Source organism: Strongylocentrotus purpuratus, unplaced genomic scaffold, assembly GCF_000002235.5.
Source record: "Strongylocentrotus purpuratus isolate Spur 01 unplaced genomic scaffold, Spur_5.0 spur5_scaffold_14, whole genome shotgun sequence".
Lineage (NCBI taxonomy): Eukaryota > Metazoa > Echinodermata > Echinoidea > Camarodonta > Strongylocentrotidae > Strongylocentrotus > Strongylocentrotus purpuratus.
Window position 1 is genome coordinate 12,674,613 of NW_022145599.1, and position 20,707 is coordinate 12,695,319.

The 20,707-nt window shown below is 38.1% G+C and overlaps 1 protein-coding gene across 3 annotated transcripts in view; it reads right to left on the minus strand.

Moving 5' to 3' along the window:
• Positions 1-20,707, minus strand: part of LOC591448 (tectonin beta-propeller repeat-containing protein 1) — a 40,774-nt gene extending 20,067 nt beyond the window's left edge. The window contains exons 1-15 of one of the 3 annotated variants that reach the window (XM_030984210.1): positions 20,580-20,706; positions 18,069-18,440; positions 16,672-16,860; positions 15,732-15,860; positions 15,087-15,209; positions 13,764-13,944; positions 11,870-11,967; positions 11,057-11,179; positions 9,053-10,307; positions 5,297-5,430; positions 4,414-4,569; positions 3,052-3,204; positions 2,480-2,625; positions 1,768-1,892; positions 365-467 (exon numbers count right to left, since the gene is read on the minus strand). In XM_030984210.1, coding sequence (XP_030840070.1) covers positions 365-467; positions 1,768-1,892; positions 2,480-2,625; positions 3,052-3,204; positions 4,414-4,569; positions 5,297-5,430; positions 9,053-10,307; positions 11,057-11,179; positions 11,870-11,967; positions 13,764-13,944; positions 15,087-15,209; positions 15,732-15,860; positions 16,672-16,860; positions 18,069-18,308 — 3,155 coding nt within the window. In that variant the 5' untranslated portion in view covers positions 18,309-18,440; positions 20,580-20,706. Of the gene's footprint in view, positions 1-364; positions 468-1,767; positions 1,893-2,479; positions 2,626-3,051; positions 3,205-4,413; positions 4,570-5,296; positions 5,431-9,052; positions 10,308-11,056; positions 11,180-11,869; positions 11,968-13,763; positions 13,945-14,944; positions 15,002-15,086; positions 15,210-15,731; positions 15,861-16,671; positions 16,861-18,068; positions 18,441-20,579 lie in introns of those variants that run through there. The other 2 variants (XM_030984213.1, XM_030984211.1) reach the window with 2 other exon arrangements.

A 20,707-nucleotide genomic window follows, 5' to 3' on the forward strand; every position in this document is an offset into this window, starting at 1 on the left:
TCAATTTCAATTATTCATGTCACACAATCAATCGGAATATCACATTAGAAACTACATGTACATAATGACTAAGATCAGTGTAAGTCTTTAACAAAAATACAAGTTATGATCTTTAAATATTGCCTAAAATGTTGTTTTTTTTATGGTTACAATTCATTGGTTCAATGCATATTTCTATATCTATTCTGTTTGGTTCACTTGTTTTGTATTTAATATTTTGACCTTAAATGTAAATATCTATGTTTTATATGTAAAAACATTATTAGTCTCTGGTCTTCTGTCTCATACTTTACTTTTAATGTTAATAAACCTGAAGTGAATTTGACTTTTACTCTGAAATCAAAGGATTTTTTTTGTTTAATACCTGTCAGTGAAGCCTGCTAGAGGGCTCCATCGTTGGTTCTCAAACACACAGATGTTCTTGGAGTCCGTCTGAGGCTGGCTGCCAAAAGAGCTGCTGTAGATCCCTGCAAAATAAATCGTAGTTACAGAGCTGCCAACCTTGTGCAACCAAAAAAAGGAATCATGATGGCAAAAAAAAGGAATTTCAAGCAAAAAAATGGAATTCTTAAAAACGAAACATACAACCACGCGCGACACATTTCCAATGCAAAAATGTTCATTCATCATGCTGTTTTTTCCATACAAGCAGGCATTTTTTGGGGTGGTTATTTTGGTATTATCGCTATTTCATTCTTTTTGAGAATATTTTTCGCTTCAAGTATGTTTTATAATTAGTTTTCTATTGAATTTGAGATCAAATCACCATTTTAGGGCAGTTGTTAGACGTACGGTATGAAAAAAAAAAAAATGAACAAAAAACAATGTATTTATGAAGAAAAAACGTAATACCATAATTTGGAGGAAAAAACAGAGTAATTCCGGCAAAAACGGAATGGTTGGCAGCTCTGTAGTTATTCTCCCATTAAATATTTTCCATCTTTTTCTTTTTTATAACCATTGTATACATCTTTGTGAAAAAAAATGTATCTTTTTGCACATGGGATGTTGTTGTGTATCTTATTTAAACAGTATTGCAACGTAGTTCATTTGTAAATTTATGATTCAAAAGTCGTATCATCTCCTCTCCTTCTACATACCCAAACCAAAATTCTTCACCTATAACTTAAGCTTATCTCACCTTTAAAATGATACTGAACAGATGAACTTTCTGTACTGTTTATTGTACAGCGCCATCTCATGGTCAACTTGCCAACAGTGCATAACCCAATCGTAATTCCCACTTCGCAGACAGAGGGGTCGATGTAAGAACGGCTACAGCCGACCTGACATGGCACTAGAGAGGATTTTAGCTGTAGTGCTTCTAGTATAGTATGGCTTTAAATATCCCTGCCCAAAGATAGACCCATGATGTATGGTCTTGCCTAATATCCCTCTCATATCTGCATCCACTCACCCTACCACCTACCCCTCCTCCTTCTTCTCCTCATTTACCATAGCACCATCCCTAACATACCACCTCATCTTACCCTACATGTACCTTTAAATGATAAATGTACCTCCTCCATTTAGACCCAGGGTGTGTGATTTTGTCTGATATATCCTTCCCCTCCCCCTCCTCATCCACTCCCCCCCCCCCTCTAATCCCTCATTTCATATCCATCTCTTCCTTACTCTCACACTCAAACCTTTCCTCCCTCCATCCATCCCTTCCTCACTATCTCTTCCTCAGTCCCTTCCTCCCTCCAATTATCCTTCCCCTCCCATCTCCATCTCTACCCTTCCAAACATCTTCACCCATCTTACCTTTGAACATCCCTCCGTAACCTCCCAGGTAGACCCAAGGGGTGTTGTCTTGCCCCAGACCCCAGACCACTCCTGCTCCACATGCTTCAATGTAAGCCAGATGTCCTCCAATCTGTCTCCAGTATCTTCAGATAATCAATGAAATGAAACCATCATTCATAAATGTAAGCGATAATTTGTATATTATTTCATACTTTCAATTTGAAAGACATCGTTTTAGGATAAATATTCACATGTATGTATCCAAATCAATCTACAAGTACAACTGTAGGAATTAAACATTATTAGATCAACATAATTACTATGAGGTACTTGAATACTCCCAAATGTTTTTATCATCCCCCCCCCCCAAACAAAAAAGGGTATTGTACTATGAAATATTGTAATATGAAAATTGTGTCTATGGGAGAAATTTGTGTCCTTTCCAACAATAAAACAAAGAAAGATAATCTACAATCTGGCACTTAAAGGTTATTTTGCAGAAATTCTTCCTAAACCTAGAAGTATAAAACAAGACATATATTACATGTACTCAGTAGAAACATTTCCATGTAAGGGAGGGAACTTCTACTTCATTCATCGCCACACTTGTGTATGCGTAATGTGCATGTTACAACTCTCTCTCTCTCACTCTCTCAATATGCTATGATATAGGTCACAGCAATCATTTGCACAAATTAAAAATTAAAAAAAATAAATAAAATCTACTTACAAGTGAGACGAGGGCGCAATCTGCATGTTTGGCAAAGTTTCATGAACGAAGACATCTCCTCGGCATGTCACTAACCACGACGCCCTGCAAGAGGGCGCTCCATATATTCCTCTGACCTCCGTGCACGCTTGGCTGATTGCAGCAACCTTTATAAAAATAAAAAAAATTTACAGTGACAATATAAAATATTATGGTTCAATAGGACTCCCAGGAATGTAATCAGGGCCCTGAAAAAGCTGATGAACATAAATCATAAAAAATAAAAATGTGACACAATTCTGTTAAATTCTGTTAGCTAGCGTTGTGGCGTGCACCTGTAATCCAGCTAAAAGTGGAAGTTACAAACTGATTCAGCCGAGGACACAAGTTCGAAACTGAGTCTCGTCTACGTCTTTCGGATGGTGACGTTAAAGGTCGGTCCCCAGACGTAAATAATCATATGTAATTGATACACGTCTGTAAAAACCCAACACACACACAATTCTGTCTGGATCTTCATCATCGTCATCATCATCATCATCATCATCATTATCCATGCCTGTTACTATAGCAACACTACTACATATTCTCACCCATTCTTCCAGCTCCTTGTCGCTGTTTGCTCGGAGAGTGATCGGCTTTCTGTCTAGCACCCTCTTTGGTGTGAAGATGCAGAAGGAAGGGTATTCCGAGCCATTGTTTACCTCCTGGACGCACGTTATCTCACTCAACAAGAAACGGATCAGCTGTGAAAAAAAAACGCAAGAGCAAACATATATTGATAAAGCTTTTAGGCTCATATTTTAAAGGTAAAGACCAGTTCTGGTCAAGCGATTGCATTGTGAAAGAACCATTGTGGAATCGATCAGAAAAGGTTGATCAACTAGCATATAAGTATTGGTTTGTACTGCAAGGTTCTGGAATCATCAAAATGATACCAGATCAGAAAAAAATTTGGCCAGTCTTGGTAAAGTTAAAAGCACTGTACACAGAAAGATATATATATCCGGTCCGGATAGATACATGTATAATAATTTTCCAAATATATCAATAAGTAGGCGGTTTCCCGGCAAAATTTGTATCATCACGTATTAGTCAAAACTTTCACATGATTGGTAATAAGAGCTTCCATTTCATTTTTTGAGAGGGGGGCGTTTCCAAAACTGGTCTTTGCCTTTAAAGGTGGACTAAGTTAAACTAAATTAGCCCACTAGCTCATAGAACATCAAGTGTCATGCTTTTTACCGGTATTTATCATAGATTATTGTAATTCTGCAATAAAATCAATAGAAAAATTAATCTAGTCATGAAGTGAAAAAAGGGGATATTTTTGAAAGCTTTAAACCCAATAATTCTAGAGTAATAAAACTTCAAGAGATTGGCATCAAATGTTCCCTCTACCAAGAGTCACAGTGGCATTGACTCATATCCTCCTAAAGCAACAGGTAATGTCCTTCTAGCTCCCAGCAGACATCTTGGTCTCCCTATCAAACTGATACAGTATTCAGGGGAAAAAACGGTAAAAAACTTTCGGGGGCTACTTTTCAAGCTTGCTTGCTTGCATGAAAATAACACATTTTAATTTGTTTTGCATTGAACTCTATGCACAATTTTGGGGGCTCTTTTATGACTTTCGGAGGCTCTTTTTGGCATTTTGGGGGCTAATTCGCCCCGAGCCCCCGTGTATGTTTTTGCCTGGCAGTATTAATGGACACACTATTTTCGACTTTCTATAAGAATGATGCCTCGTTGAGATATGACCCAGCAAAACTGTATTGTTTTTTTGTTTTACTTAAAGTAAAGCAAAATACAATTTCTGTATCTTATAACACAAAGCTCAGTGAATAAACATAAGACCTTTGCTGCACACAGTTGCTGTTAATTTACATGTTATAAAAGGCGGCGGTTTACGACAGCATAGTTGAAAAAGCCTTTAAAAGGGTATCAAAACTTACTTTCTGTTTGCCAAATGACTGGTAATGGAGGGAGAATCTACTCTGCTGCCTCCCTGTCCCATCCACACCCCTCTCCAGCTCAATGGTACAGTCTGCCCACTGTCGCCTCCTTCCTTCACTGTGCCACTGAAGACGACCCACTTTGGCCCAGGAACTCTGCATTTAAACAATGGGGGTGCATAAAACAGATTTGAAGTGTTTTGAACTACATATAATTTAAAACCCATTTTTAAAATCACAGGATATGTTCTGAAATTAATCTCTTGAATATCATACTTACATGTAGTATGGCATAGAGCTTGTACCATACAAGCATTAAGCACTTTCTCAAAATATAAATAATAGATGTAATATCTTTAGAGAGTTAGAGCATATAGGAAAAATATGATCTCATCACATTTGGAAAAGAAGTATGAGGGAAATGTCTTTTTGGAGAAGATGATGAGAAAAACAATATTTCTCTTTAGTTTGATGCTTCATTGCCACAATGACAAATGCACATCTGCAAAATGTATTTTACAACTCAGATGATGCGAGGTTACGACTCAAATCAGGGATTAAGCTTAAACTCCTGACAACATGGTAACATAATAATATATAATAATATTGCTTCTACTCTATAAATGCTGATTGACAAATGGGAGTGGGGTCCGCCTGTAATCCAGCTAACGATGGAAGTTACAAACTGATTCAGCCGAGGACGCAGGTTCGAAATTGAGTCACGTCTTTCGGATGGTGACGTTTAAAGGTCGGTCCCAAGACGTAAATAATGATATCTGATTGATACACGTCTGTAAGAAAACCAAATACGCACATACACAGAGTCAAGGCCATGCTACATCTATCTTAAAGCAGTACGGCTACAATTGGAAGAATATCTTACCCTTTCGACCGCATTAGGATAGTGCTCGAAAAACTTGCTCTCTTCGTCTCTACGTCTCCTAAGTGAACTGAGGATGGCGCCACGCCAGGGCCCTTCTTGGAGACGATGGCGGAAGCTCTGTTGGCTCAGGGTGGCTAGAGGGCGCATCAAATATTTCAAATCAAATTATCAAGTATCTCTCTTTTAATCCCGAAGCTGCAGGGACACATGTAAGTCTTTGTTTGAATAATGACTTGTGCATGAATGTCAACACGATTGAAGATAGTAGTTTGTGAATGTAGTTTAAGTCACATTAATTTCAAGAAACCTTCAACGTAGTATGATTTTCATAGTAATATTGACATATAATTTGCTGGAAAAAAGAGAAAAGTTTCAAACTAAAGTCATAAACCCTTTGGCTGCTTTATTCTGTAGACATACACATGTGTGAAATCTTTTTGTAAGAATGAACAATTTTAAACTTGTTTCCTCAAAATGAAGAAGATACAATTTTTACACTTAACACTCATCTATGCTAAATACCAGTGGCGTACCTGGGGTACTCCGTCAGGGGGGGCAAGCGACCGAAACAAAAACAAAAGGCGATGCTAATTTTCACTTCTGGCGAGCGAGCGAGCAAAAAAATATCTTTAAGTAACGTTGGGTATATAAACTGGTATTGTTGCAAGTCAGGGGTGGGCACATTCATTCAGTGACGTTAATTTCATTTTTGCAAGTGAGCATAGCGAGTAAGAAAAAAAATCACTTCTTTTTTAATAATTGCCACTTAAACTTGGTTCAATTGTCCCATGCCGGGTGTGGGAACAATATTGTGTTTAGGGTGTTTTAGGGTGTTTTTATACCCATTTTAGCTAGCGAACGAAAATACACCTTCCTCAATAAATTGCTATATAAAATTTGTTTCATTGTTGCAGGTCGGAGGCAGCCAGAATTGTGTTTAAGGCAATGCCAATCCCATTTTGGCGGGCAGGCAAAAAATCCCACATTTCTCTTTTTAATGATATTGTAGCAGGTCAGTGGTGGGCAAAATTCTACGAGCTAGCGAGCGAAGCGAGCGAGCGAAAAATCACTTCTCTTTTAGTAAGAACATGGTACATAAACTTGGTTTCATTGTTCCATGTCAGGGACGTGATTATTAAAAGCGATGTTATTTCTATTTTGGCGAGCGAGCGAGCGAGCAAAATTTTTGTAATGATAATTGGTTCATAAATTTCAAGTTTTTTGTTGCAGGTCAGGGCTTACACAATCATGTCTAAGGTGATGCTAATTCCGTTTTGGCGAGCGAGCGTAGAAAGCAATAAAAAAAATCGCTTCTTTTTTTAATAATTGCCAATTAAACTTGGTTCATTTGTCCTCAATGAATTGGTACATAAACTTTGTTTCATAGTTGCAGGTCGGGGGTGGGTACAACCGTGTTTAAGCCAATGTCAATCCCATTTTGGCGGGCAGGCAAAACAAAAACACATTTCTCAATGATATTGTAGCAGGTCAGCGGCGGGAACATTAAATTTTGTTAGTAATGTAAGCATAATTCCACTTCGGCGAGGGAGTGAAAAAAATCACTTCTCATTTAGTGAGAACATGGAACATACAATTGTTTTTATCGTTCCATGTCAGGGGCGGGCACAAGCGTGATTTATAGTAAAAGCGATGTTACTTCTATTTTGGCGAGCGAGCAAAAAAAAATTAATGATGCTGATTGGTACATAATTTTCAGTTTGTTGTTGTTGCAGATTGGGGCTTACACAATCATGTTTAAGGTGATGTTAATTCCATTTTGGCGAGGGAGCGTAGCCAGCGAGCAAACCAAATGTTCTTTGAATAACGTTTGGTACATAACTATTAACTGGTAATTTGTTCTAGGTTGGGGCGAGCATGTTTGTTCGCGATGTTAATCGTAACAAAATAAAATTAACAAAAATTTAAAAAAAAAAAAAAAATCAATCAATTTTCTTTTAATGTTGATTGGTACATGAACTTGGTTTATTGTTGCAGGTCAGGGCGGGCAAAATCATAAAGGCGATGGTAATTCCATTATGTCGAGCAAGCTCGAGCCAAGCTGGAAAATACACTATTCTTTCAATAATAATTGGTACGTAAACTTAAGATTTTTTCGTTGCATATTGGAGTGGACACGATCATGTTTTAAGATGATGTTAATTCCAATCGGCTAGCGAGCGTAGAATATAGTTGTCTTATGATGATTGGAACATAGATTAACATCTACCCTAGCAGGTCGGGGCCTTATTATTAGGGCAATGTTTATTCAATTTTGGGTAGAAAAAAGCGAATAAACTTTTCTATATATTTTTTTTTACTGATTTGCTGCAAGTTGAGGCAAGCACAATCGCGCTTAAGGTGATGTTAAATACATATTTGGGAGTGAGCGTATAGCGAGCAAGCAAAAATACTCATTTCTTTCAATGATAATTGGTATATAAACATATATCTTTATGTTGCAGGTCGGGGTGACACAAATCAACTCATATATCAATCACTAAAATCAATTCATCAATTCTGGCGAGCGAGGAAACAATATCTCTTAAAATAACGTTTGGTACTTATTTACTGCGATTATTGTTGCAGGCAACAATATGTCAATTCCATTTTGGCACTAGAGCATAGCGAGCAAGCAAAAAAAAAATCAATTCTCTTTTAATAGAAATTAATACATAAACTAGTTTTTATTGCTGCAGGTCGGGATGGGCGCAATCGCGTTTAACGCGATATCAATTCCTTTTTGGCGAGAGGGCGAAAAAACACTTCCATTTTTAATGATATTGTTGCAGGTCAAGGGTGGGCACAATTGTTTTCAAAGCAATGTCTATTCCATTTATTCGCGAGCGAGCATAGCGAGCGAGAAAAAATGAATTAGTCTCTTTTAGTAACATTTGGTACATAAATTGGGTGTTATTGTTGCCATGGTTGCAGGTCGGGGCCCGTCGGGGCAGGCACAATTGTATTCTAGGCAATGCTAATCCTTTTCTTTTTTCAGGGGGATGAGCAAGTGAAAACAATTAATACAAATAGGCTAGCAAGCAGCTCGCGCCAGCGAAGAGTTTCGAATTTGTTATATCACTTATATTTTCCTATTTTCATTTGTCTTTTTCAGGGCCGTATGCGGAATATTTTTCTGGTGGGGGAGGCGGGGAAAGATGCGTAATTTTTTTCTCGAAGAAACTCAAAAGCGAAAGGAGTGAAGGGAGTTCGAGTGACCGAACTAGTCATGAGGGTACTTCTGCATTTTCAAAAGTAGAATTGAAGGATTTGATATAGGCCTACACTACTTGTGAGCTTTGATAAACATTTTCAGGAAAAAAACTGTACGTTTTCAAAATATCTGGGGTTAACTGCCCCCCCCCCCCTCTCGTGCGTATGGCCATGGCCCTTTTTTTTTTTTTTTTTCCCCCTTTTTTTCTTTCCTTTTCTTTTCCCTTTTTCTTCCTTTTCTCTTCTTCTTCCTTTTTTCTTTCCTTTTCCTTTTTTCTCTTTCTTTCCTTTCTATTCGTTTTTTTCTTTCCCCTTTTCCTTTTTTCCTTTTCTTTTCTTTCCCCTTTTCCTTTTTTCTTTTTCTTTCCCCTCCTCTCTTTTCTTTTCTTTCCTCTTTTTTTCTCTTTTTTTCTCTTTCCCCTTTTTTCCCCCTTTTTCTTTTTTCCCTGGAGCCCGTCAGGGGGGGCACTCTTAATACTGAATACCACCTCTTCGGAGTTTACGCACTTTACAGATATACATTAAATGGAAAGGCTGGATTCGTACCTTGATGAAACCATTTAGGTAGTGATGTCGGCTCGACCACACACCCTCCACCGCAGACCCACATCCATAGTGGTTCCTCCAGGTCCATCTCGTCTTCCACTGAACATAGGTCTGCCATGCTGTCATTCCGTATCGGTAAGGATGAATCCACTGTCCTAGAGAACGAGTTCATAAGACCCCGCTGCCGTGACTGTGAGGTGAATAGATGTGGTCTCGGTCGGCTATCGAAGTCCTCCACCATAATGGAAGGTGTAGTCCTTAAATCACCATCGCTAACGGTTCCGGAATCCAGCCCAAGTTCCTTGTCACCTACACTGAATTTAATACTTCCTAGAGAATTCTTACTATTGTCTACAAGGTAAGCGGGTCTCCCGTCTTCCCTCTCCACACTGTCAGGGATTCCTGTAGTGGACGTTGACTGGTTGCTCTGTAGTTGCAACCGCTTCACCAGGTCTACTGTGATATCTGGGCCCACCAGTGCACCGTGGTGGAGATTGACACAGTCTGGTAGAGTCTCTGTTTGCGTACCTTTCTCGCTTCCACTATCCTGCAGGTTCTCACAAGAGTCTTCCTCGTTAAAATCTGTGATGTAGTCAATGGTGTTGTCGGAGACGGAGACATCCGTGTGATAACTAGGCTGCCTGGTAAAAGCACGCACAGGCACTGCTATAGGACTCAGGTTATGAATGTCTTCTACTGTTAAACCCTTGGCAGGGACAGATACTGATGGGGAATCAGTCTCGGGAGGCTCTGACACAAGTTCAGGAACACCGGGTACATTCACAGGACTCGCAGACGCCGATCTGCCAATAGTGCCTCCATCTCCTGGCAGGAAGGCCGAGTTCTGGCTGTCCTCAAAACCAGAGTGCAGTGCGACCGAATTGCTAGCCATGGACAGATCAACTGTCTGCGCACACATCGTTCTCATCAACTTGCCATTGTGCATGAACTCATCTCCCAGGACAGAAGGTACGCAGGAATCATATCCCATGAGGGACAAAGCCGATGGCTCACTCACGCTTCTCATGAACCGGCTATCGGCATCAAGCAAGTGCTGGGTCTTGCCGCAGATGCTAACAGAGTTTGACACCATGCTGTCTGCTACACTGATGGTATCAGGCGGTTGGTAGATGTATCTCTGATCATTCTTCTCGATGATAATGACTGCTTTCCATTCTCTACCGCTGAGCTCTTCGTAGGAAACACCAGATCTGAAAATGATAGAGCGACCTTCCTCAGCAGTCAGAGCCCAAACCTAGAATTCCACATTGAAAGTAACCAAAGATATCATGGGAGTATGGCAGCTTTAACAACATCTGGGTAAGCCTGCAATATAGGGTAAGCCTGAATTCGATGACCGGGTAATAATATATCTGTAAAGCGCTTAGGCACACCGTTGTATCGATGTATTGGGCACTTTATAAAAGTGGAATATTATTATTATTATTTGAAGAATATTTATCCTGGCTAAATGTAAGTTATTGTCTTGGATACAGATGAAATTAGTCATTATGTTTTCAATCTATTAACAAAACTCTAAACTCTAAGCTCTAAAAGCCACTCAGAACCCAACCTGGAGACTATACCCAGATGAATTAAATGGGTAATGGTATGAACTAATTCCTTAAAGCTTCGGCACTTATATTACGGCTGCTAGGCTGAGAAAGCTAGGGTAATAATCAAAAGTTCTTGGAAGTACTTGAGAGAAATATACCTGTATTAGTTATAATAAGCAATGGCAAATATAGACATTAGGAGATATAATTTGACTATTTAGGGAGGCTAGTATTAAAGCCCCACTGCACCGATTTGGCCAGGAGGGCTTAGGCCTCCCTGCATGGTCACTGACAGGTGGTTATCTCATCAAGTCAGCTCTCAATTAACATAAGAAATAGGGGATCATGGGGGGACCAATGGTCACCAATAAGGCATTGTTTGCTATATAGAGGGCGCAAGTAGCTACAAATAGTGCAATGGGGCATTAAAGTGTTTTCTCTACTCTACCTGATCATTGGGTCCGACCGTGAGCTGTGCCACCTGGCCGCACATTTCAATCCAGCTGGTCCCTGAGCGGTTGCTTCTATTCTCCTTCATATCAGTCGACATGAAGCCTTTTCTGAACCAAACCTAGTAACATATGAACAAAGAAGTTGATAGTGCTAGAAGTTGATAGTACATGATTAACTTACTCTGTCCACATTAATGTAAATTTCATATGTATTGTAGACTAATCTGTAGGCTTACTTGCACTTTATTGTTTTGTTTAATATGTAATTGTTTATCATTGTATCATGTCTGTTATAGCTAGCACTTAGAGACTTGGGTAGTAAGCGCTTTATAAGCACTGTTTTTATTGTTATTATTATTATAAGCACTAGAAGTGATAGCAATGGTACAAGCCAGCTTTGAATTACATGTAAGCTGAATCTGGTAATGTTGCACAACCAAAACATAGTTTGCCTTTATGCAAGCATTTTGCAGGGGTTGCATGCATCACGCAACATCCATTGTCATAGCATCCGTGTATTTAAACACGTATTCACTTTTTTACACGTTTACGCACCCCAAACCATAAGATATTGAATCAATATTGCACAGTCATCTGAGTACTTTTCCACAAACCATGAGATTTTTTTTCTTCTGATTGCATGGTAACCGGGTTACTATCGTGCAAAGTGAAAGATTTGTCAAATTGTCTAGTCAACGCAAGGCCCAGATCATACAAATAATAATATCGAAAATCTTCCAAAATATGTACATATTTTTGATGACATATAATTGATGAAAGTCTATTAATCATTGATATCATGTCCGTACCTTCTGATCTCTGGTGAGTGCCCAGACCACGTTGTTACCCACAGCAACGCTGGTTAGGAGAGCTGTCTCAGGTGGACTCACGTAAGTCCAGCCAGTGCCTGGTGAAGAAAAAAATGTACGGTTTCTTTCTTAATGACATGTATGTGCACTACAGGAACATGTCTTCAAGAACTGTGTGGATCCACGTTAGTGTCAGAGGACAAAATGTCAGACAAGACAATTGCCCTTCACCATCTAATGAAAAACATCGGTCAAATCGATATAATGTATGTACCGGTACTTATATGCCTTTTTATACATTTTAGAAGCAGAGCTCATGGAAAGGTTGGGTCTGGAAGGTTGGTGGAAGTGTCAAAGAGAGGTGGATTGAGATGAATTGGTCTTGTGTTCAGAAGGAAAAATTATGAACCTGTGAAAAAGAACATGGGATCCGTAAGTGGATGCCATACAATGTATAAGAAGGAAAGGAAGACTGCAGATTTCATGGAAAGATATAGAAGAGAAAGAGGGCAGTAAGGTCGGTCGAAATGAAGAGGATGCTTAAGGGAGGGAGTGCAATCATGACGTGAAAGTCAGTAACCCTTCATAAGAAGGAAAATGCCGACTTTAATAAATGATGATGATTAATCCATCTCTTCCACATTTCATATTGGCATGTTTTTAGCCAAAAAATGGCATGTCCATCATCTGAGCTCTATATTCTATGGCAAACAACCACAAATTTGTGTAGCACTTCTGACATGATTTCTGAAGTTCCGAAGAACCTTGAATGTATGTATTGGAGTTGAGTTATGTTCACCTCAGAAGCAAAAGTATGTGTGTTAGATTAATTCCTGTGTCTATTTAAATTCAACAACAATTAGTATGATATGTAGTTCACCATTCAGGGGAGAAAAAAAATTGTATAGAATAAACAAATTATTTTGGACAAATTTGGATTTGTTAAAGTCCCTTAATGCAAGTCAATAATGGGAAAGTACATGTATGCTGCTATTATTTCATTAGGTCAACTTCATTTTTAAAGAGAAGGTTGAGTTCTGGGAAGAGGTGAAAAATAATTTGTGAGCGTTATCATTCTTATTATGCAAGTGTGGAAGAAAATCAGATAAGACATGTTCCCTGAAAAGCATGGCTCTTCAAACGCCTTCATATTCCAAATATGTCAATAACATCGTAAAACTCGGGGGTAGGATTTTTACGCCACGTGTTCGTGTAGTCCCATATACATCTTTCTGTGTACAGTGTTTGTAACTTTACCAAGACTTGGCCAAATTTCTTATCATTTTGATGATTCCAGAACCTTGTAGTACACACAAATTCTTATATGCTTGATGATCAACCTTTTCTGGTCGATTCCACACCGTTTCTTTCACAATGCAATCGCATGACCAGAACTCAACTTCATCTTTAACATGCTCACTTATACTCATATGGAAGTTTGAAAAACTAAACAAGAGACTGTCATTGAAAACTTATTTGAAAAGGTGTCAATAAAGAATTACAATGCAAATAAAATTTACTTTAAAATGTTTTTTCAGGATTTTTTGTTTTTTCTTCTGTTATCTTTTAAATCGGCTCACTCTTCAACCTGAACAACATATGATTATTTATATTAATGATCTCATGATTTGTCCTTTGCATCTTTTTGGTATTGAATTAAATATATCTTATGTAATTATATATATTTATGTTTATGTATTATTCCATCAACTAAGAAGGAGAGCCTCCTACAGAAACTCAGTTTCTTTTGGTCATCCTCAGGCATTAGTTGATGGCTTTTTGCTGTATTTACTTTTATAATTTGTTTTCTTGTATTCTTTGTTATTTTAAACTCCTTTATGTTCCTGGTAATGAAATCAAATGAAAAAAATTGAAACTGAAACTGTTCTCTTACCTAGGGGATGATCCCGAGACACTCCTATCCGTATGACCCCCTGGCCGTCCCATGTCACGCCCCACACGACCCCTGTAGGGCCTACAGACAGCTGAACAAGACCCTTGCCTTCAGAGGTGAAGACCTCCCTCCACAGGGTGCCCTCCGGGTTCTTCCTCGTCACACCGACCCTGAAGAATACCTAGATGGTAAAACAAAGAATAGTAATAAAAATGATACAGAAAACTTTCATCAGTTGGAGATAATGATAACATGTACATGTAGTTTTTAAGCTTCTACCAACCTTAAATTTGTTATGCAAGCTTTCATCCACTCCTGTGGACTTTCTCAAGCTAAGTGATGAAAGCTTGCAGAACAAATTTAAGGTTGGTAGAAGCTTAAAAACTACATGTTAGTAATACAGATTGTTTACCTTTCATAATCTATCGAATATATCATGAGTACAAATATTTCACTACATTCTAACAAGCAATTAAAAGATAGGGCAAGACATTGATCTACATTTGCCACTCTCCACCCAGGTGTTAAATGGGTACCCGGTAGGATGCGAAAGCTAATGTGGTTTGATTAGCAATGGCGCTTGTAAAATGGCGACTGGCTGGAATGCTCCCCAGGGAGTGGAGAATGTGCATGCCTTGTGTGCGGGTAAGCATGAATCCGATGACCGGGTTAATAATATATATCTGTAAAGCGCATTGAGAGGGCCTGCGGTCCTGAAATGCGCTACATGTATATTAGGACGAACTATTATTATTATTATCATTATTATTATATCAATAGATCTCTTCTATTAAACTATCACAACAAAATACCTATCCGGTTTGTTGGTAAGCAAGAAGAGAAGGTACAGAAGATTGGAAAACAAGGAAAGAGAAGCAGGGGCAACAGCGTATCAACTCCATGGACGTGTTCAGTGGGTTAAACGGCAACAGAATTGTCAGTACATAAACATAAAACGTCAGAGATCCTTTAGTAACAGAACAAAATAAATACCAAATAAATACCTTTCAAATTCAATTCAATTCAACTTTAACAATTTGAATACTGAGCTTGAAAAACCCTTAAGCTGGAGTTTATGAAAAAATGCGTGCAATACCAAAATCAATAAGCTCTAGAAATATGATAGATGCAACTAGGCTATCTTGAATTCAGTAACAATCCCAAACATCAAAGCATCTCACCTTTCCCAATGCTGATATAGCCCAGACTGAGAGATAGCTCATAGCAATATGCTCTTGAAATACGATATATCAGGAATATGATAGATGCAACTAGGCTATCTCGATCCTGTAACAAACAATCCCAAACATCAAAATATCTCACCTTTCCCAAAGCTGATATAGCCCAGACTGAGAGATAGCCCTCGTGTTGACCCGGCAGTTCGTGTCCACCTACCGATAGCTCCATCAATGGCTCTTCTAGAGGGTCTGCATTGATGCTCTGTACCTGTGTGTTTTAGTGTGTGTTCAAATCCATCATTAGTCAATTTCCTACTACTTGGGTACAGTAAACAACCAAATCATTTCTACTATTACCAAGTTTTGTTACTTTTTAAGTATGTGATTAATCAATTTGTCCTGATTTATGTTTCTTGAGAATGCGATATACTGTATTAAAGTTTACATCTAACAGTATTTAACAGAGGCCCTAACTCCACCATTCCACCTTTTATTCTTTAGTTACGAAAAACACAATAAAACATCACATGTACAATATACATTTTCTTTGCCAGTAAAAACAATAGTAATACAAGTTAGCTTGCAAATATCCACCACATCAAAATAAATACATCCTAACAATTTACCAATATCAGTTTGATTAAAACAACTGAATTTAATTGGAAACCCAATCTGAACTTCCTTACACACAAAATACAGGACTATAATAATTACTAAATGAAAAAATAAGTGCATTTGTACATACTACCATCGGAAGATTCACAAAAAACACGATCTTAAAAAATATTACCTGTGCCCAAGCATCAGTAGCAATGTATTTCCTATATCGAATCCACTTTCTCCGCCGAACGCAAGAGTTCCATCTTTTTTCAGACGTGTAATTCTCATTTGTGTTGAAGTTGACTGCATACTGCCATCCCTACAGGCAAAAGGAAAACAAAGTAATTAACCAAATAAGGCATTGTTCTTAAAACGTAATATTTTCATAAGGGCTGATTGAACTCACAATACTTTAAAAGCAAATTACAATTTTAGTTTGTTCATTTTATTAGAGATAACTTTTGAGCACTTACTGTCAAATAATTATGTTTGTCATCTTACTTAAATAAATATGAAATATGGAACAAATGACCTGCTGATGACTTTGCCTCAGATACAATATACTTTTTCAGCTTTAGCTTTAGTTTATCTGCAAATACCATCTTTCTTGAATGTTTTTAAAAGAAGGCTCTCAAAACTCTTCTATTCAATGATCATTAACTTCCGTTAGTTGTTAGCCAATTTATCAGAACTTTGTAACGTGCTTTCAAACCATTTCATATGTACATGTATAAGAGTGTTATATAAACAACATCATAATTATCATCATTATTATCATTAATATTATTTCTTTCTTTATTATTGGTATCATTATTATCATTACCATTACTATTATTATTTCTCTATTATTATTATCATTACAATTATTATAATTATTTCTTTCTTGTTTTCATTATTATTATTTTCATCATCATCATCATCATCATCATCATCATCGTCGTCATCATCGTCATCGTCATCATCATCATCATCATCACCATCATCATCAGCTACATGTATAAGAACTAAGAACTATAAAAACTATAAGAACTAGCTATTATCATCATCGTCATCATCATCATCATCATCATCATCATCATCATCATCATCATCATCATCATCATCATCATCATCATCATCATCTTCGTTACCTCTTTTCCAGTGGGTTGACCTTTGTAATTCTCATCTACATGCCAGTCTGACTCCCACTTCCAGTGCTTGTTCGGAAGTCTTACATCACGGGGGCGGGGGAAGACCCTTGTACCCTTCTCGTCACTCCAAGGAGGACGGTCGGAGAAGATGAGACTCCGATCGGAGTAGCCTCTCACTGGACCCCATCTCTGAGAAAATATATTATAATACTTTTATTCAATGCACAGTATGAATAAATTAAGAGAGAAAAGAGACAGAACATCAGAAATGACAAGGAATAAATATTTGTGCTCCTGAGTGTGCTTTTGAGGCTGCCTTTAGAAAGAATATTAATAATGATATTCAGCTTTTAAATAGCGCTTAATACATCTTAAACGTCTCTATGCGCTTTGCAGATATACTATTACCCTAGTCATTGGATTCAGTGCTTGCCCGCACACATTGTGTGCACAATCTCCACTCCCTGGGGAGCATTCCAGCCAGGCATTACTTGAAATACACTGTACATGTATATATATATCTATATCAATCAAATATACCATTCACTGACAAGCTCCCATTTAAATTATGGATTCTCTGAGGTGACTGGTCGAGCACCCTTTTTTTTGAGGGGTGCACCCTAGAAGAAAATAGTCACTATGCCAGGCACCTAAGATCTGCACTTTTACCAGTGCCTCGTAAAGACCTGGTATACTTGTTTATATCCCTCACCAAAAAATGAAAAACTAAAAAAGTAAACCATAAAGAATTAAATCTGAAAATGCACATTAACTCACATTTTTGTGAAAAATATACACACACTATGCTTGCAAGAGTACTACCCCGCCCATGCCACACCACAGTGGCTGTAGTGGCAATATCGCGATAGGCCTACGGCCTAAAAAGAAAAGATGTTGTATTGCCCTTTGCGACCAACCCCAAAATCTTGAAATCAATGGTCGGCTTTTTGTAAAAGTAAAAAGTCATGCAATATCTATTTTTCATTCATGGTAGAAGTATTTAATGTCACATGAGCCATCCATGGCCAGTCCTTGTACTGGGTCTTTTTAGATGTGGGATTTAAATATATATATTCTCCTCACTATAATATTATTGCTACATTTAGCATACAGTGTATAGTTTTGATATTATGAAATAACATAAGATGATAATATTTTTCAATACTGCTTCTTTCAATTAAGATAAAGAAGCTTAGGTAATGGTTTTATAGTGAAGCAAATATATGTCACAAGACTGGATTCTTAAAGTTAAGTTAATGTTTTAATATTTTTATATTTCTATCCCTCCACACCCTAAGCCCCCCCCCCCCCCCCCCCCGAAAAAAAAAAAAAGAGGGGGAAGTATTATTTGCCTCATTGCAAAAATAAATTTAACAGAGAAAAACAATGTGACCAACCTGGTTTTCATAAGTGTATTCAAGGAATCGAATGGGAACATCCATACCAAACACATAAACATAGGGCTGTTGGTTGTAGGCCAAGCCCCAGACCACGTGCTTGGCTGCTGAAATCCTCTTAAAGCCCAGGACTCGCTTGACGTTATACTCCATGCTGCGAAGTTCCCAGATCTGATTGTTCGTGGACATGGCATAGGCCCGGCCACGGTTGCCGATGGCCCACAGATAGGTAGCCGGCATGGTGGTGGTTGAAGATCAGATAACACGTACTGTATATGGTAGTCTCTATATGCTATAACCTTGGACGTGATCACCTAGACTTCTTTTGAAGCATGGCTACAAGACGTTCTGCATGTGTGGCATTCTCAACAGCTATAAAGTAAAACAAAGAAAAAATAATTTAAAATAAGAAAAAGGAAAAGGAAAACAAAAGGAAAAACAAAAGAGAATAGATCATTAAAAAAAAGCAATGTGGTATTATGTATGTTGCTTCACTGATTCAGAAAATATAAAAATTAGTAGTCTAAAGAATAAGGGTTTTAAAAACATTCATATCCAACGTTAAATTAATTAATCTAACTTATAAGCAATGCATAACTGTTACCTATCCAAACTTAACTAGGAACTGCAATTTACAAATGCGAGATATGAACCAGCAAAAAACAGTATGATGGGGTATTGGGTGTAGTTAACAAACGAAGTGTACGCATCAAATAAACACTTGCCATAATACAATATTGTCTTATAGTTACACAAGTCTTGGAAAATTTATGAAATACTGCTTGTAAACTCCTTCAAACTATCCGAACACAAAATGTCTGTAACACTAAAAGTAACGGACAATATGAAATCTAATCATATAGAAAAACTCTTCTGATTGATAATAGCTCTGAATCGTCTTTTTTGTTCAGTCCTTGTGTTCATTAAACAATTGGCACATACTGATATTAGTACTGGCTGTCCTTTCTGTTCATAATAAATCTTTCAAAATTCATCACTTAACAATTTCAGGCTCATTGACAGGTACTGGTCACCTAGAAATTTTAAAGTAAGCTTTTGACTAAACAAAACTTCAATTACCGGTAGACCTAGCCCAGCACCCGTTAGCCGTGTTCACACGATGGCAACTTTGGCCGTGTTTAAACCAGAGCTAGTCGGCGTAAATATGGTAAGGTCGGCGTAGCGACTGTCTGAACGATAGTCATGTTAGCTTCGCCCACCTTTACGCGGACTGATTTACAACTGTTATTTTCCAGGAATATTAAACGCGCTAACACGTCAGGGTAGTGTAAGTTGACCGTGTGGATGCTCTCACTTGCACTCAGAGTATCTGTGACCTTTCACAATTGTTTGTTTACAATAGAAAATGAAAAGTAGTTTTCGCATGGTTTAGATGTGGAAGCTGGGTTGAGGTCGACCAGTGCCAGCGCCACCACTTCAGGAAGTTACACTGAGTAAGACTAGCCTTAAGGGCTCTCTCGAAATGTTTTTTTAATGATATTATTCGAGAGAGCCTTAAACGGCTCCCATACCCCTGCACGGAGAGGCATGTAAACAAAACTCAAAAGTGGTCCAAAATCACACTTTCGCGCACCCGACCAATATTGGACAGTGGCTTTGATAAATTTTGTCGTAGTTTTGGTCTTAATTACCACTTTAATTTCAAAATCGGATCTAAAAATAACAAAATAAGAGCAATTTTCTTACCAGACCGATACAGCTCAGCTCCCTTTTCACGTGTACCGTGTGAATTCACGATGTCTACACAATGGTGATGACCTCTGACTGGCACTTCCGTAATTGTGGGTAAATTGTGCTGCTTCCGTATAATGCGCTGTATGAGTGTTATTCAGCGCATTATACGGAAGCAGCACATTTACGAAGTGCTAGTCAGAGGTCATCACCATTGTGTAGACATCGTGAATTCACACGGTACACGTGAAAAGGGAGCTGAGCTGTATCGGTCTGGTAAGAAATTGCTCTTATTTTGTTATTTTTAGATCCGATTTTGAAATTAAAGCGGTAATTAAGACCAAAACTACGACAAAATTTATCAAAGCCACTGTCCAATATTGGTCGGGTGCGCGAAAGTGTGATTTTGGACCACTTTTGAGTTTTGTTTACATGCCTCTCCGTGCAGGGGTATGGGAGCCGTTTAAGGCTCTCTCGAATAATATCATTAAAAAAACATTTCGAGAGAGCCCTTAAGGCTAAGTAAGACTGGGTCGGTGGAAGGTCGTGTTAACTTCATGTGGAAAGTTGTTTTGGGCCGGGTAAGAGCAGCATATGGACAATAATGGTGTAGGCTTAGCTAAGTCAAATATTTATTTATTGCTGCAGGGAAAAACTTACGTCGACTAAGTTAGGAAGCCCCGTCTGAACATGGCCATTGTTAATCATTCTTGCCATTCGTATATTAATGTGACATTTACTATCTAGATTGCTTGAATGTAGTGGACTGAAAGAAAAGATTCTAAACTATTTCTTTTGAAGAATAATATTGGTACTCACCTGTATGTTCTCTTCACGCAGCTCAACGCAGTGCAGTCAACTAATCCTGTGTGCGCTAATTGACTTCCAGGTGTCCCATTCATTCCCATGCACAAAGTCAATGATCTCAATACGTTCGCTTCCTTTCT